General features: G+C 41.4%; 1 protein-coding gene across 1 annotated transcript; it reads left to right on the top strand.

Moving 5' to 3' along the window:
• The first annotated feature begins 569 nt into the window (after window positions 1-569).
• On the top strand, window positions 570-2,674 carry LOC120936825 (transcription factor HES-1-B). Its single transcript, XM_040349517.1, has 4 exons — window positions 570-859; window positions 973-1,068; window positions 1,425-1,512; window positions 1,868-2,674. Exons 1-4 carry the CDS (start codon window positions 752-754, stop codon window positions 2,389-2,391), a joined length of 816 nt encoding a protein of 271 aa, XP_040205451.1. The 5' UTR covers window positions 570-751; the 3' UTR covers window positions 2,392-2,674.
• Window positions 2,675-14,411: the final 11,737 nt, after the last annotated feature.

Raw genomic sequence — 14,411 nt, 5'->3', positions numbered from 1 at the left:
ATATGTTTATACATAAAAGATGATAATAGTAATAATAATAATAATAATAATAAAAAGTTATATATATATATATATATATATCTACATCTATATATCTCTACATCTATATATATATCTAAAAACTTAGTAAATAAACCCCATTGTGTACTTAAAAGTGGGGTATACCTGTATAGATATATATATCTATTTGAATTAACACTGTAAAATATAGAACAATTTATATACTGTATAAACATATACATATTTTCACATCGTATTTTGTTTAATACTTTACCATCAAATGACAATTTGATATCCAAAGCATTTCTTTTTTTCCTCCCGTTTTATCCCATTGCAGGCTGCTGCGATAAGGAGCTTTTGAAATTTGGCACACCGTTCACAAAGAGTTAACAGTTCCTACTGATTGACAGGCTGCAATCAGAACCCCGCCCTTCCCTCCCTCCAGGGCTTATCATTGGCCTCCTGTGTCCCGCTTTGCATCCAATGGCGTGTTGCAGCCCACGCGTGTGCTTGCCTGCCATTGGCTGAAAGTTACTGTGGGAAAGTAAGTTTGGAAGTTTCACACTAGGCATTCGCGTGCTGTGAGCGGTATATAAAGCCGGAGCCAAGCGCAGGGCACTCACTAGTATCAGACAGACAGAGGCAGATCTGTACACATCTGTCCGGACACTGCGCTCTATTCCTGGATCTCTGCCCTCCATAGCGGACTATATTACTCCTCCTCCTGGGAATACATTGGAGGTTCCACACGATGCCAGCTGACATGATGGAGAAAAACTCTTCTTCTCCTGTGGCTGCCACCCCAGCCAGCATGACATCTACTCCGGATAAACCCAAAACTGCTTCTGAGCATAGAAAGGTAAATACCTCCTGCCTGGACTGTCATGATGATGATGTCATAGATGTACTGGATTATGTCATAGATATGTAGCCACCTTGATCACACTGACTGTGTGTGCCTCTTGTTTACAGTCATCCAAACCCATCATGGAGAAAAGGAGGAGAGCCAGGATTAATGAGAGCCTGGGCCAACTCAAAACCCTCATCCTGGATGCCTTGAAGAAAGATGTAAGTGGGCTTTATTATTATTATTATTATATTATTATTATTAGGATAGAGGATTTATATAGCGCCAACAGTTTGTACGTCGCCATCAGCTGCATTGGACACCATATACCCACCCAGTCCCCCCATTATCTGACTGCACCTGTACTGCAATTCTTTATTAATATTATTACTTCAATAACTACTATTAATACAAGTTCTACAACAATATTATCATTAACAGATTTACACAGCTGCCCAATATTTATCTTTTATGTAGGACACTAAGGATAAATATTAGTATTAGTTCATACAGTTGGCACATTCTGTGATAATGTGACTTGCTGAGCTGAGAATTAAATGTGTGATTTGCTTTTCAGAGTTCCAGACACTCGAAGCTGGAGAAGGCTGATATCTTGGAGATGACAGTGAAGCACCTCCGGAACTTGCAGAGAGTTCAGATGACTGGTGAGTACTCCCCCCCCCCCCCTTCTTCCTTCCCTTTCTGGCTGATCTCTTCCAGACTTCTTTTGAATGGCATTCAGATACATTCTACTGGGCTGGCTCTCCTGTCTTTCCCACGGTCTACGTGGAGCTCATGTTACTGCTGGGGAGGGGGAGGAGGGGGATCAGCTCTAGGATCTACAGGATGGTGATAAGTGACCTGAGCACATATAGTCTATATATTAATGAACCCGAGTTAGGCATTTACTAAGCATAGAGTTCTAGTGAGGCCGTGTACGGCATTAACCCTGTACAGTGTGGGGCTATCTGCTCTGTCTGATCTTCAGTGATGTAACCAAGTGTCCTTCTTCCTCTACAGCTGCTCTCAGCACAGACCCCACTGTTCTGGGCAAATACAGAGCCGGATTCAGCGAGTGCATGAACGAAGTCACACGATTCCTGTCTACTTCTGAAGGAGTCAACACCGACGTCCGGACTCGGCTCCTGGGACATCTGGCCAACTGCATGAATCAGATCAATGCCATGAATTATCCTGCCCAGCCCCAGATTCCGGCTGCCGTTGCCAACTCTCACCCTGCGTTTGGCCAGCCGATGGTCCAACTTCCTGCAAACGGCCGGCAGAGCAGTCCCTCTCCCATGGGTGGGGTTCCTTGCAAGATGGGTGGCCCGCCAGTAGAAGCTGCCAAGGTCTATGGTGGCTTTCAGCTAGTGCCAGCTTCAGATGGACAATTTGCCTTTTTGATCACCAATCCAGCCTTCCCACACAACGGACCTGTCATCCCTGTCTACACAAACTCCAATGTGGGCAATGGAGTGCCAGCTGCCATGTCTCCCTCCCTTATGCCCTCAGTCACTGCAGACTCTGTATGGAGACCCTGGTAACAGGACTATACTAAGGACAGTATTGGACAACTTTCATTTAGAAAGACGATTAGTTACAAATAGGAAGTCCTTATTTTGTAGCGAGAATGCACTATTATGTTTGTAAATAGCAAATATTCATATTGAATGCGCTGTTGTGTAATAAGATTGTAACTTATATTTCGTTTGTCTACGAAATTGTTATGATGCCAAAGACATACAAATTTGCTCTTATACATTTCTTCCTATTCTGGAAGTTTTACTTGTAAATAATAAAACTGCATATTGTATTATTTTGAAGATATCTGACTTGAGTGATGACTGTATGTATCATGTTAATAGTGCAGAGATGGTGCTAAAATTAACTGATAATGATAGATGGGAGATGAACACACAGAATTTTTTTTAATCTCCAGGATCAATCTTTAGAAAACTTTTTCTGACTCAGTATTACACTAATGGAGCTCTTGTTTTATTTAAATGTGTATTGCTGTATGGTGGAGTCTGGTAGAAAGAAAATTGTAAATTATAATATTAATTCCAGGTAGGATTTAGGCTTCATTTCCATTGACGTTTTTACAGCCACTTTTTTTAGTCTTTTTTACAGCTTAAAAACGCCTGTCCATGTTTTTTTAAAAGCTGGAGCTCAAAAACGCCGCTGTAGCGTTTTTGCGCGTTTTTTTAACGTCTGGCGTTTTTACAGCTCTAAGGCTGGAGCTTCAGAACGCACTGGTGCTGGTTTTTTTTTGCAGCTTAAAAACGGCTCAGCCATCTACAGCTCGAAAACGTCATGGTGGGCATGAGGCCATAGACTAACATTGAGAGCCGTTTTTAAGCTGCAAAAAAAGCTCAGAAAAGTGTCTTTTCATGGAAATGAAGCCTTAGTATTAATATGTAATAATGATCAGGATTCCACTGCACTGAAGAAAGCTACAAAGACAAAGTTCAAAATAAAAATGTTCCAGGGACAACGTGTGCACATCCAATAGCTATTCATATGTGTTTTGGAAATTCAGACCATCAGGATTCCTATTTGCAGGAAGCCCCAGTACAGAAAAATTAGTGTTTACTAAAAAAAGTGATGTTTAACATTTAGTTATGAGAAGAAGATATTTAAATGAGAGATTTTGCCTGTATCCAATTGGATCATTGACATGAAAAAAAAAAAAAAAAATCAAAGAGAAAAACGACCCTTCTAAAATCACCCTAAAGTAGTTAGTTCTTTATTCATACTTCCAATTGGTTTGGCAATCCCGTCAAAACTGGTTAAGTAAATTCCCCCTTTTTGATACATACAGTAGCTTTCTTCACCTTATGCCAGGCTATTCTGCCCCTAGGAGGTGTAGATCTGTACTTCATCACGCAGATATGCTTACATGTAGGTATCTAATTTAACAAATACTGAATACACAAAATAATTGTATTTACCTAGAACAATTTTTATTTAAAAATACATTCCTAATCAACTAATAAATACGCCAAGAAATACAATAGTAATAAAAAGTTTAGTTGTTGAGTAGCCAGCATTTTTATGTTGCAACATTGCACTCTTCGGGTAATCCCTACAATCAGGCAGTTTTCCAATTTTTAAAAAAAATAATTTTAAACGCTAATGCAAAAAAACGCGAATAAAAGCTAAAACTGCTATTTGCAAAAACGTTTAAAAAAAACGTTGAAAAACTCACTGCAAAGCTACTGGCGTTTTTATGACATTATTTTAACGTCCAGTGAGCAAGAGGCCTTAAAAGTCAGCAGCTACACAGCCGGGTGCCCACTACGCATTGTGAACGATCCTGTGACATGTCCCAGAAGACTGCAGAGAGAGGAGAACTTCCGCTCGGATTGCCTTGGGAGAAACAAGTACTCCCCCCCCCCCACACACAAAAGTACCATTTAGGGGTGGAGCTTCGCTTTAATAGTGTGTCTAGTAAACTTCAGCTCTATTAAAATATAACCAAAGGCATAGAGTAGGGGTTAGAACCATTGTCAGGTTTTTATTACTGTTTATGTCCGTTAGGGGAATTGTCTCTCTCTAATTGGTCTGATCACAAGCGTCACCAGGAATGAAAGTGAGGGTTAAATCCAGAACAGGAATAGAAGCGAAATCTTCTAATGGGGACACTTGTTCCTGTGACAACTGTTGCATAGGGTATTTTACTCACATTGTTAACACATCCTCATCCTTCCTGTTAGGTTTACTGAACAGCTGAAAAGGAAAATGAAAGCTGTTTAAACCTTCCTCTATTCTATCCAAAATGTAAATAAATTATTTGGCTTTAGAGACACTTTGAACATAGACTGATGCCTTGTACACACGATCGGTTTTCCTGAGAGGAAAAGTGCGATGTGAGTTTTTCGTCAGGAAAACCGACCGTGTGTATGCTCCATCACACTTTTTCTGTCAGTTTTCCTGCTAAGAAAAGATTGAGAGCAGGATCTCAATTTTCGTGACAGGACCTAAATAGGAATATCGCCTTACTTTATTTATTTATTCACATGATTTAGTGAGATAATCACTTAAGGGGACAGCTGCCATATAATTCACAAAGGCCCTAAGGTTGGCACCATTTATATCAGGTTAGTGTAGCACTTCCAGAATAGCAGATTGAAAATTTCAACGTTTTGAAAGAGTTATTCCTCAGAACATTTTCTTTGCATTCACAGAAGAGTAACCTAACTAGAGAACTATATATTAGGTATACAAATTTCTAACTTTTCTCATTACATCATCATCATCATAAAAAAAGACAGAAGTGGAAGTTGGCCTGCAGGCACAGCAAATCAGGCATGTGTTGAATGGCTTACGTAGCATTTATTAATGATAGAAACCATAAGTATCTATATTCCAACAGCTAAGAGGAGGATGCAGACAGAGTGACATTAACCCCTGCAATGACGGTATGTATTAAAGGATAACCTTTTTTTCCTTAATACATTTATTTACAGGTGTACAAGGTCCTAGCACACCAGGTGAGATAGGCTATTTCCTGCAAGGAATGTACCATTCGTAAGCTAAGGAAATTTAATTTAAATAATTATCAAGCCACCCTCCTTAACCACTTAAGAACCGGACCATTATGCACGTTAAGGACCTTGCCCCTTTTTGCGATTCGGCACTGCGTCTCTCTAACTGACAATTGCGCGGTCGTCTGACGTGGATCCCAAAATTGGCATCCTTTTTTTCCCACAAATAGAGCTTTATTTTGGTGGTATTTGATCACCTCTGCGGTTTTTATTTTTTGCGCTATAAACAAAAATAGAGCGACAATTTTGAAAAAATGCAATATTTTTTAATAAATATCCCCAAAAAAGATATATTATTTTTTTTTTCCTCAGTTTAGACCGATACGTATTCTTCTACCTATTTTTGGTAAAAAAAATCGATATAAGCGTTGATCGATTGGTTTGCGCAAAATTTATAGCGTTTACAAAATAGGGGATAGTTTTATGGCATTTTTATTAATATTTTTTTTTACTAGTAATGGCGGCGATCAGCGATTTTTTTCATGACTGCGACATTATGGTGGACACATCGGACACTTTTGACACATTTTTGGGACCATTGTCATTTTCACAGCGAAAAGTGCTATAAAAATGCACTGATTACTGTGAAAATGATAATGGCAGTGAAGGGGTTAACCACTAGGGGGCCCTAAGGGGTTACGTGTGCCCTAAGGGAGTGATTCTTTCTGAAGGGGGCGTGGCTGTAGGTGTGACGTCACTGATCGTTGTTCCCTATATCAGGGAACAGACGATCAGTGTCACTGCCACACAGAAGAACGGGGAAGGTGTGGTTACACACACCTCATCCCGTTCTTCAGCTCCTGTGACCGATCGCGGGACACCAGCGGCGATCGGGTCCGCGGGCTCTTGACCCCACGGCTGGGCTTTTAAAGGCAACGTACAGGTACGTGCCTGTGCCCAGCCATGCCCTTCTGCCTGACATATATCGGCGTGAAGGGGTCCTTAAGTGGTTAAAGAACCAAAAGGATATTAGAATCCCAACAAAGCATGGATATACATAGCCATTTAACCTTGGTTAGATTTGGTATAGCCTGTAGCCTAATACCATAAAGGACAATCTGTCATCTGGCAGGTTAAAGTCCCATACACACTATTTGATTTTCTGCAGATTTTCGTCTTCAGATTTAGGCCCCTTTAGGCAGTTTGCAGGCGCTATTGCGCTAAAAATAGCACCTGCAAACCGACCCTAAACATTGGCTGCTGTTTCTCCAGTGTGAAAGCATCTTTGGAGCGGTGAGAGGAGTGGTGAGAGGATCGGTGTGTTTACCGCTCCTCCACCGCTCCTTCCCATTAAAAGCAATGAGAATCCGTGGCTATACCACCGGCAATCCGCCTCTACTGAGGCGCATTGCCGGCGGTATTAACCCCTTTTCGGCCACTAGCGGGGGTTGAAATCGTACCGCTAGTGGCTGAATACCACCGCTATACCGCCACCGCACCCCCCGCCCCAGTGTGAAAGGGGCCTTACTAAAACCATGTAGTGTAAGGGCCTGCCTGATTGCATACAAATTGAAACTCTTAGGCCCCGTACACATGTCCGAGAAACTCGACGGGCAAAACACATCGTTTTGCTCGTCGAGTTCCTTGTGAAGCCGCCGAGGATCTCGGCGAGCCAAGTTTCCTCATTGACTAACGAGGAAATAGAGAACATGTTCTCTATTTGGCCCGACGAGATCCTCGTCGGTTTCCTCGCCCGAAAGTGTACAGACGACCGGGTTTCTCAGGAGAATACGGCTCCGATCGAGTTTCTGGCTGAATTCTGCCGAGAAACTCGGTCGTGTGTACGGGGCCTTAAGGTTTGACCTCATATTATATGATTTCGGTAAATTTGAAGACAAAAATCTGCAGAAAATCTAATAGTGTGTATGAGGCTTAAGGGGTAAAAAACAGAAACGACCATTAGCATAAATTTTACCAGCCATTTTCAGTTAGTGCTCATCTTTATTTGTAGAATGCAGGCTACAAGATACACCAAGGATTTGATTCTGCACATCGAATGACTTAGTCTGGTGATCTAGGGCATTTACTATAGTAATCATTGAGTCCAGGGCTTTTTTTCAGGGGGAACTTGGGGGAACTCAGTTCCACCACCTCTGGCTCAGACCCTTTGGTACCTGCTCACCACAATCACTTGTAAACACAGAAGTCTGGTTTCTGTGTTTACAAGTGACAGCTCTGCACTCTGTATGTAATGCAATCCTGGTATTTAATGCCCCTTTAAGACCCTCCTACTGTTTTCGTGAAATTTGACTGACCACACCCACTATTTGATGTGATTTGAAGAGTGTGTGGGGGGAGGGGTTTTGTGGGGCCGTGTTTAAGTTCCAGCACCTATTGTTTGAGGAAAAAAAGCCCTGATTGAGTCCATTCAAGCCATTTTCCCTATTAGAAAGGTGTATATGGGTATCTCAAGTACTTGTTATGTGATAACACATTAATTGTTACTTCTTGTTAACACACACACACACGACTGACAAAGGCAGGTGAAGGCTTTGTTCTTTCATTCCATTGATATTCGTCATTTGGAAGCCTATAAGTGTGACTGGCAGCTTGTGTTTTGCATAATAAAAGTTTGCGTAGGTGATCTCCTTAGTGCTAATGTTATATACTGTAGACCCCACAAGCCACTTTCTAGAATTGCCCTAATGTAAAATTATTAAAAAAAAAAAAAGGTTTAATGTCAGACAGTATGATGTTTATATAGGACTGGATTTGGAGCTTGTGGATTGGGGCATTTTAGGTTTGATGGGTCTCTAATACACATTCATTTAAATCTAGGACAAAACACCAAAATGACACATCAAAGTCTGTTTATTGCCTGTCATTGGAACTAACAAGTTATACATAGAAAGCTTATATGACTTTTAGAAGGTAATTGAGTACATACCGGCAAAGCTCCAAGTAGATTTTTAGGTAAGACACACTACAAAGAATATAGCTATGTTGCTCTTTATTTTATATAGATAACAATGGGTAACCCAACAATTTACACAACAAAATTAAACTCTGAACCTCTCAATGCAAAGGTTTGAAAGTTTGGGGGAAAGAAAAATTCTCCCAATGCAGGGGAGGATTTTTTTTTCTTTCTATGGAGTTCAAGTTTAACTGAGCTAACAGTATCTTTTACCAGTTCTCAGCTATATGGATTACACTACAGCAGCTACAATAGTATGGATTTTATTGTACAGTTACATTGGACCAGCGTGGACCAATGTCAGTATGCATATGCTATAGCTTAGAGGTCATTATGGAAGCGTAGAATGAATGTAGTAGTCCCTGCTGATACAGTGATTGCTGCTGTCCTCTTGGTCTTCCATTCACAAACCGCCTTGAATTTTTCTCAATGAATGCAAAATGTTCTCTGATTAGACGAGGTATAGAACAGTGTTAATTTTGTTGACTAAAACAACTACAATACGACTAAAACGAAAACAATTGAAATGACTAAAATACGACTAAAACTAAAATGGCATTTTAGTCAAAAGACTAAAATGGGACTAAAACTATAATACCATTTTAGTCAAAAGACTAAAACTAAATTGAAATTTGACTTCAAAATTAACACTGGTCTGTAGTGCATGTTAAAACCTTAATACCATAAGTAATAACATATTTGATTTTTCACTCCAGCAGTATATAATGAGTTTGGAAATTGTAGAGAAATGTTAACTAATGCATTACAATTTAATTACATCCATTCGATTTTAGATGACTAAAATGAGTTTTAGTTGACTAAAATGTACTGGAGATTTAGTCGACTAAATACGAATAAAACTAAAACAATTGCGGAAGACTAAAATGGGACTAAAACTAAAATAAGACTAAGACTAAATCAAAATTTGCTGCCAAAATTAACACTGGTAGAGAAGTGGGGTGGTGACATCACACTCTTCACCTCTCCCAATTAGAGAATGCCTCGCATTCATTGAGAAAAGTGCAAGGTGTTCTGTGAATGGTGCCTGTGCTGAGAAAGCAACCTCCTGTAGTTACTAAACAGCAGGGCAGCCGCTCGACTCAGACCCAGAAGACAGCAGTGATCACTGTAGTAGCGGTGGCTGCTACAGTGACTTCCAACTTCCACAGGGATCAGCCAGTTATGACGCATGCATACTTACATTAGTCCAAGCTGGACCATGCAATAAAATCCATACCTACTCTTCAGCTTTAATAAACATGATGCAATCTATGGATCTGTACATATGCTGTCCATAATAATTTTAAAAATACAATATATAGCTTGGTCTAGCCTGAAGAGGCTCTCTAGATCTACCTCTACACAAAATGTCCTCCACGACCAACTTTTCTCACTCATTTATATGACTATGGAGGTGGCCAGGATTACACCTAGGACCTTGGCGTGTGGCGAGTTGAGCTGTTGATTTTGACAGAGAAGACAAAGGAAGAGGCACGTGGGGGAGGAAATATTATGAGCTTGGTTTTGGATAGATTGAGTTTGAAGAAGTGGTGTAACATCTAGGATATAAATTAGTGATATGTGAGGAGATAAATGGAGAGAACTGAGGGGTAAAGAGGTAGATTTGGGTGTCATTGGCATAGAAATGGTATTGAAAGCCATGGGAGGCAATCAACTGACCCAGGTAGGAGGTATAGAGTGAGAATAGAATAGGTCCATGAACAGAACCCTGATGGAAAAAGAAAGAGAAGAGGAAGTGGAATTGTACGTGACACTAAAGGTGTGGTGGCATCCACAATTGATAGCGTGAGCCCTGATTCAGAGAATGAGCATCAATCCTATGGCACTAATACAAAGGCATGAGGCACATGCACGTCCTGGTTCACAGATATCACTAATTCTAGGAAAAAGATGGCTCATACAGTTCTGTATAGAGACTGCTTAAGTTCTAGGGGCTTCGTTATTGCACATATCTGAGATCAACTTTCTTCAATGAAACATCTTATTGTAATTGTATGGACAGACATTTTATATTAAAGACAGATTAAAGATTAAAAGAACATTTGGGATTAAAGACACAGAAAGTTTCACTTGCTATTCCATACACATGAATGCACTGCAAGCAGCAGCAAGCCTGTACATTGCTAATCAGCTCACCAGTGCCACCTACAGACTATACAATGAAGTGCTCCCAGTCTGCAATGAGCCTTCGGGTGGGGGGGAGTGGTTTTCCCAGGCTTCAGGACAGCAGCTGCTATTTGCCTTCTCCCGGCATAATCTAAACCATCTCCCCCCTCCCTTCCCCACACACATCCAGCCGCCCAGCCTCAGCCACAGCGGCAATAAAACATCCTGGCACGTGCTCCAGCCCTGGCCGGCCCTCCTCGCTTGCAGTCAGCCTTAAAGAGCCACACACACCGGCTGTGTCCCTGGGCTGGTGCCGGGCACAGGGCAGAGAGAGAGAAGCTCCTAGTCCCCACTCAGCGAGTCTCATCGTCTGCTCAATCCCACATCTACACCGACCAATATATAGAATACATGGACATCCACCTCCATCCCACATCTACACCAACCAATATATAGACTTAATGGACATCCACCTCCATCCCTAATCTACACCGACCAATATATAGAATACATGGACATCCACCTCCATCCCACATCTACACCGACCAATATATAGAATACATGGACATCAACCTCCAACCCACATCTACACCGACCAATATATAGAATACATGGATATCCACCTCCATCCTACATCTACACCGACCAATATATAGAATACATGGACATCCACCTCCATCCCACATCTACACCGACCAATATATATAGAATACATGGACATCCACCTCCATCCCACATCTACACCAACCAATATATAGACTTAATGGACATCCACCTCCATCCCTAATCTACACCGACCAATATATAGAATACATGGACATCCACCTCCATCCCACATCTACACCGACCAATATATAGAATACATGGACATCAACCTCCAACCCACATCTACACCGACCAATATATAGAATACATGGATATCCACCTCCATCCTACATCTACACCGACCAATATATAGAATACATGGACATCCACCTCCATCCCACATCTACACCGACCAATATATATAGAATACATGGACATCCACCTCCATCCCACATCTACACCAACCAATATATAGACTTAATGGACATCCACCTCCATCCCTAATCTACACCGACCAATATATAGAATACATGGACATCCACCTCCATCCCACATCTACACCGACCAATATATAGAATACATGGACATCAACCTCCAACCCACATCTACACCGACCAATATATAGAATACATGGATATCCACCTCCATCCTACATCTACACCGACCAATATATAGAATACATGGACATCCACCTCCATCCCACATCTACACCGACCAATATATAGAATACATGGATATCCACCTCCTTCCCACATATGCACCGACCAATATATAGAATACATGGACATCCACCTCCATCCCACATCTACACCGACCAATATATAGAATACATGGATATCCACCTCCTTCCCACATATGCACCGACCAATATATAGAATACATGGACATCCACCTCCATCCCACATCTACACCGACCAATATATAGAATACATGGATATCCACCTCCTTCCCACATATGCACCGACCAATATATAGAATACATGGACATCCACCTCCATCCCACATCTACACCGACCAATATATAGAATACATGGATATCCACCTCCATCCCACATCTACACCGACCAATATATAGAATACAAGGACATCCACCTCCATCCCACATCTACACCGACCAATATATATAGAATACATGGACAACCATCCCACATCTACACCGACAAAAATAAAGAATACATGGACATCCACCTCCAACTCAAATCTACACCGACCAATATATAGAATACATGGACATCCAGCTCCATCCCACATCTACACCGACCAATATATATATATACATGGACATCCATCTCCATCCCACATCTACACCGACCAATATATATATATACATGGACATCCAGCTCCATCCCACATCTACACCGACCAATATATATATACATGGACACCCATCTCCATCCCACATCTGCAACGACCAATATATAGAATACATGGACATCCACCTCCATCCTACATCTACACCGACCAATATATAGAATACATGGACATCCAGCTCCATCCCACATCTACACCGACCAATATATATATATATACATGGACATCCATCTCCATCCCACATCTACACCGACCAATATATATATATACATGGACATCCAGCTCCATCCCACATCTACACCGACCAATATATATATATACATGGACACCCATCTCCATCCCACATCTGCAACGACCAATATATAGAATACATGGACATCCACCTCCATCCTACATCTACACCGACCAATATATAGAATACATGGACATCCACCTCCATCCCACATCTACACCAACCAATATATAGAATACATGGACATCCACCTCCATCCTACATCTACACCGACCAATATATAGAATACATGGACATGGAATACATGGACATCCACCTCCATCTCACAGCCCTTTCCATAAAATGCACAAATGTGTATGTGATCCAAAATTTCCCCCTGGGTTTACATACTGCACAATTGGAGGCATTTTTGTTCTCTCTCTCTCCCCCCTCCTTTGATCGGAGTGTGTATTAGGGATATATCGAGGAGAGGCTCCATTGAAGCGTGACAGGTGGGAAGACGCTGTGGCTGCAAGGAGGTGGTTGATACTAAGGATATCTTTAATGCCCTATACTTTTGTCATTGAGGTGAGAGTTCTGTGAGCCCTTTTACGGATATGACCATTCATCTGTCAGTCATTCACTTACACCTGGCCTAGTGGACATTCAGCTGCATCCTTATTCCCATTTGGCAGCTCGTCACTGCATTTTACTTGTGGGACACTTATCACCATTTTTCACGTTACTATATATTTTAGATTCTTTTCTCATTGCATATATTCTTTATATAATTTTTTGCACAGTTTATTACTCATCACCGTGACTTATTTCTGATAGCGTGTAGTTTTTGCGCAAAACCCCTCTACCAATATTATTTCACTTGTGTATTGTAAACACTATTAGGTTTTGCTGCATTTTCACTTTTTTTTGTTTTGTTTTATATCATTATTAGTTCATATTAGCGCAAAGGACACTTTATACTACCTGAATGGCCAGCTTCTGTCAGAGAGACCGACATACACACGGGCAGAATGTCGGCTTATTTTTTATTTATTTTTGGAACTGGCAAATGTCTCCCGACATTCTGCCCGTGTGTACAGGGCTTTAAAGAGATTATAATGTATGGTGTGTATAAGGGCTCATTTACACTAATCCATTTTACTGCAATGTGCTAAAACGCATCTAACTTCTCTATAATAAAAGAATAAAGACAGAATCTGTTCCCATCTCAGCAGTGAACTGCATTTTTAAAAATACAATATGTCTGTGTTTCTCTGCATTTTAGGAGGCCCATCAAAGTCAATGGCCGGTGTTACATGCGTATTGATGCATTAGCATCAGAAATTGATAGACAATACTACCACTCATTTGTAGAATGCTTTAGCCAAAATATTTGTCACGTAAATTACTGTAAATGACTAGGCTTTGAAACAGCAGATCCAGCTTAAAGGGGTTTTCCACCCTTTTTTTTAGTTTATTAAAAGTCAGCCGCTACAAAAAGTGTAGCTGCTGGCTTTTAATAAACTGACACTTACCTGCTCCACGGCTCCAGCGACGCACCGGCCGGGGCTCCGCTCCTCGCCCCCCCTCACCGGCCGGCGTCTTCATTACTAGTGTGGGCACCCGGCAGTGATAGCTTTCGGCTTCACGGCCGGGCACCCACTGCGCATGCGCGAGCGGCAGTGCGCATGCGCGAGCGGCGCGGCGCCATCCGATTGGACAGACGCTCGCCTACAGGGAGGGGCTGTGAAAAGGCGATTACGCAAATGTGGCATGTAAGGGGACGAGGAGTGGGTTAAGAGGAAGTTCCATTTTTAGGTGGAACTCCTCTTTAAGATACATGGACAAATGCATTATCTTTGTTGTCTT

Source organism: Rana temporaria, chromosome 4 (genome assembly GCF_905171775.1).
Source record: "Rana temporaria chromosome 4, aRanTem1.1, whole genome shotgun sequence".
NCBI classification, from domain to species: domain Eukaryota; kingdom Metazoa; phylum Chordata; class Amphibia; order Anura; family Ranidae; genus Rana; species Rana temporaria.
This window is presented reverse-complemented; position numbering and strand designations above follow the sequence as displayed.

Coding starts and splice junctions, on each gene's coding strand:
- LOC120936825 (XM_040349517.1), top strand. CDS start 752: ATGCCAGCTGACATGATGGAGAAAAACTCTTCTTCTCCTGTGGCTGCC. Junction 860..972: donor CTGCTTCTGAGCATAGAAAG/GTAAATACCTCC, acceptor TCTTGTTTACAG/TCATCCAAACCCATCATGGA. Junction 1,069..1,424: donor TGGATGCCTTGAAGAAAGAT/GTAAGTGGGCTT, acceptor TTTGCTTTTCAG/AGTTCCAGACACTCGAAGCT.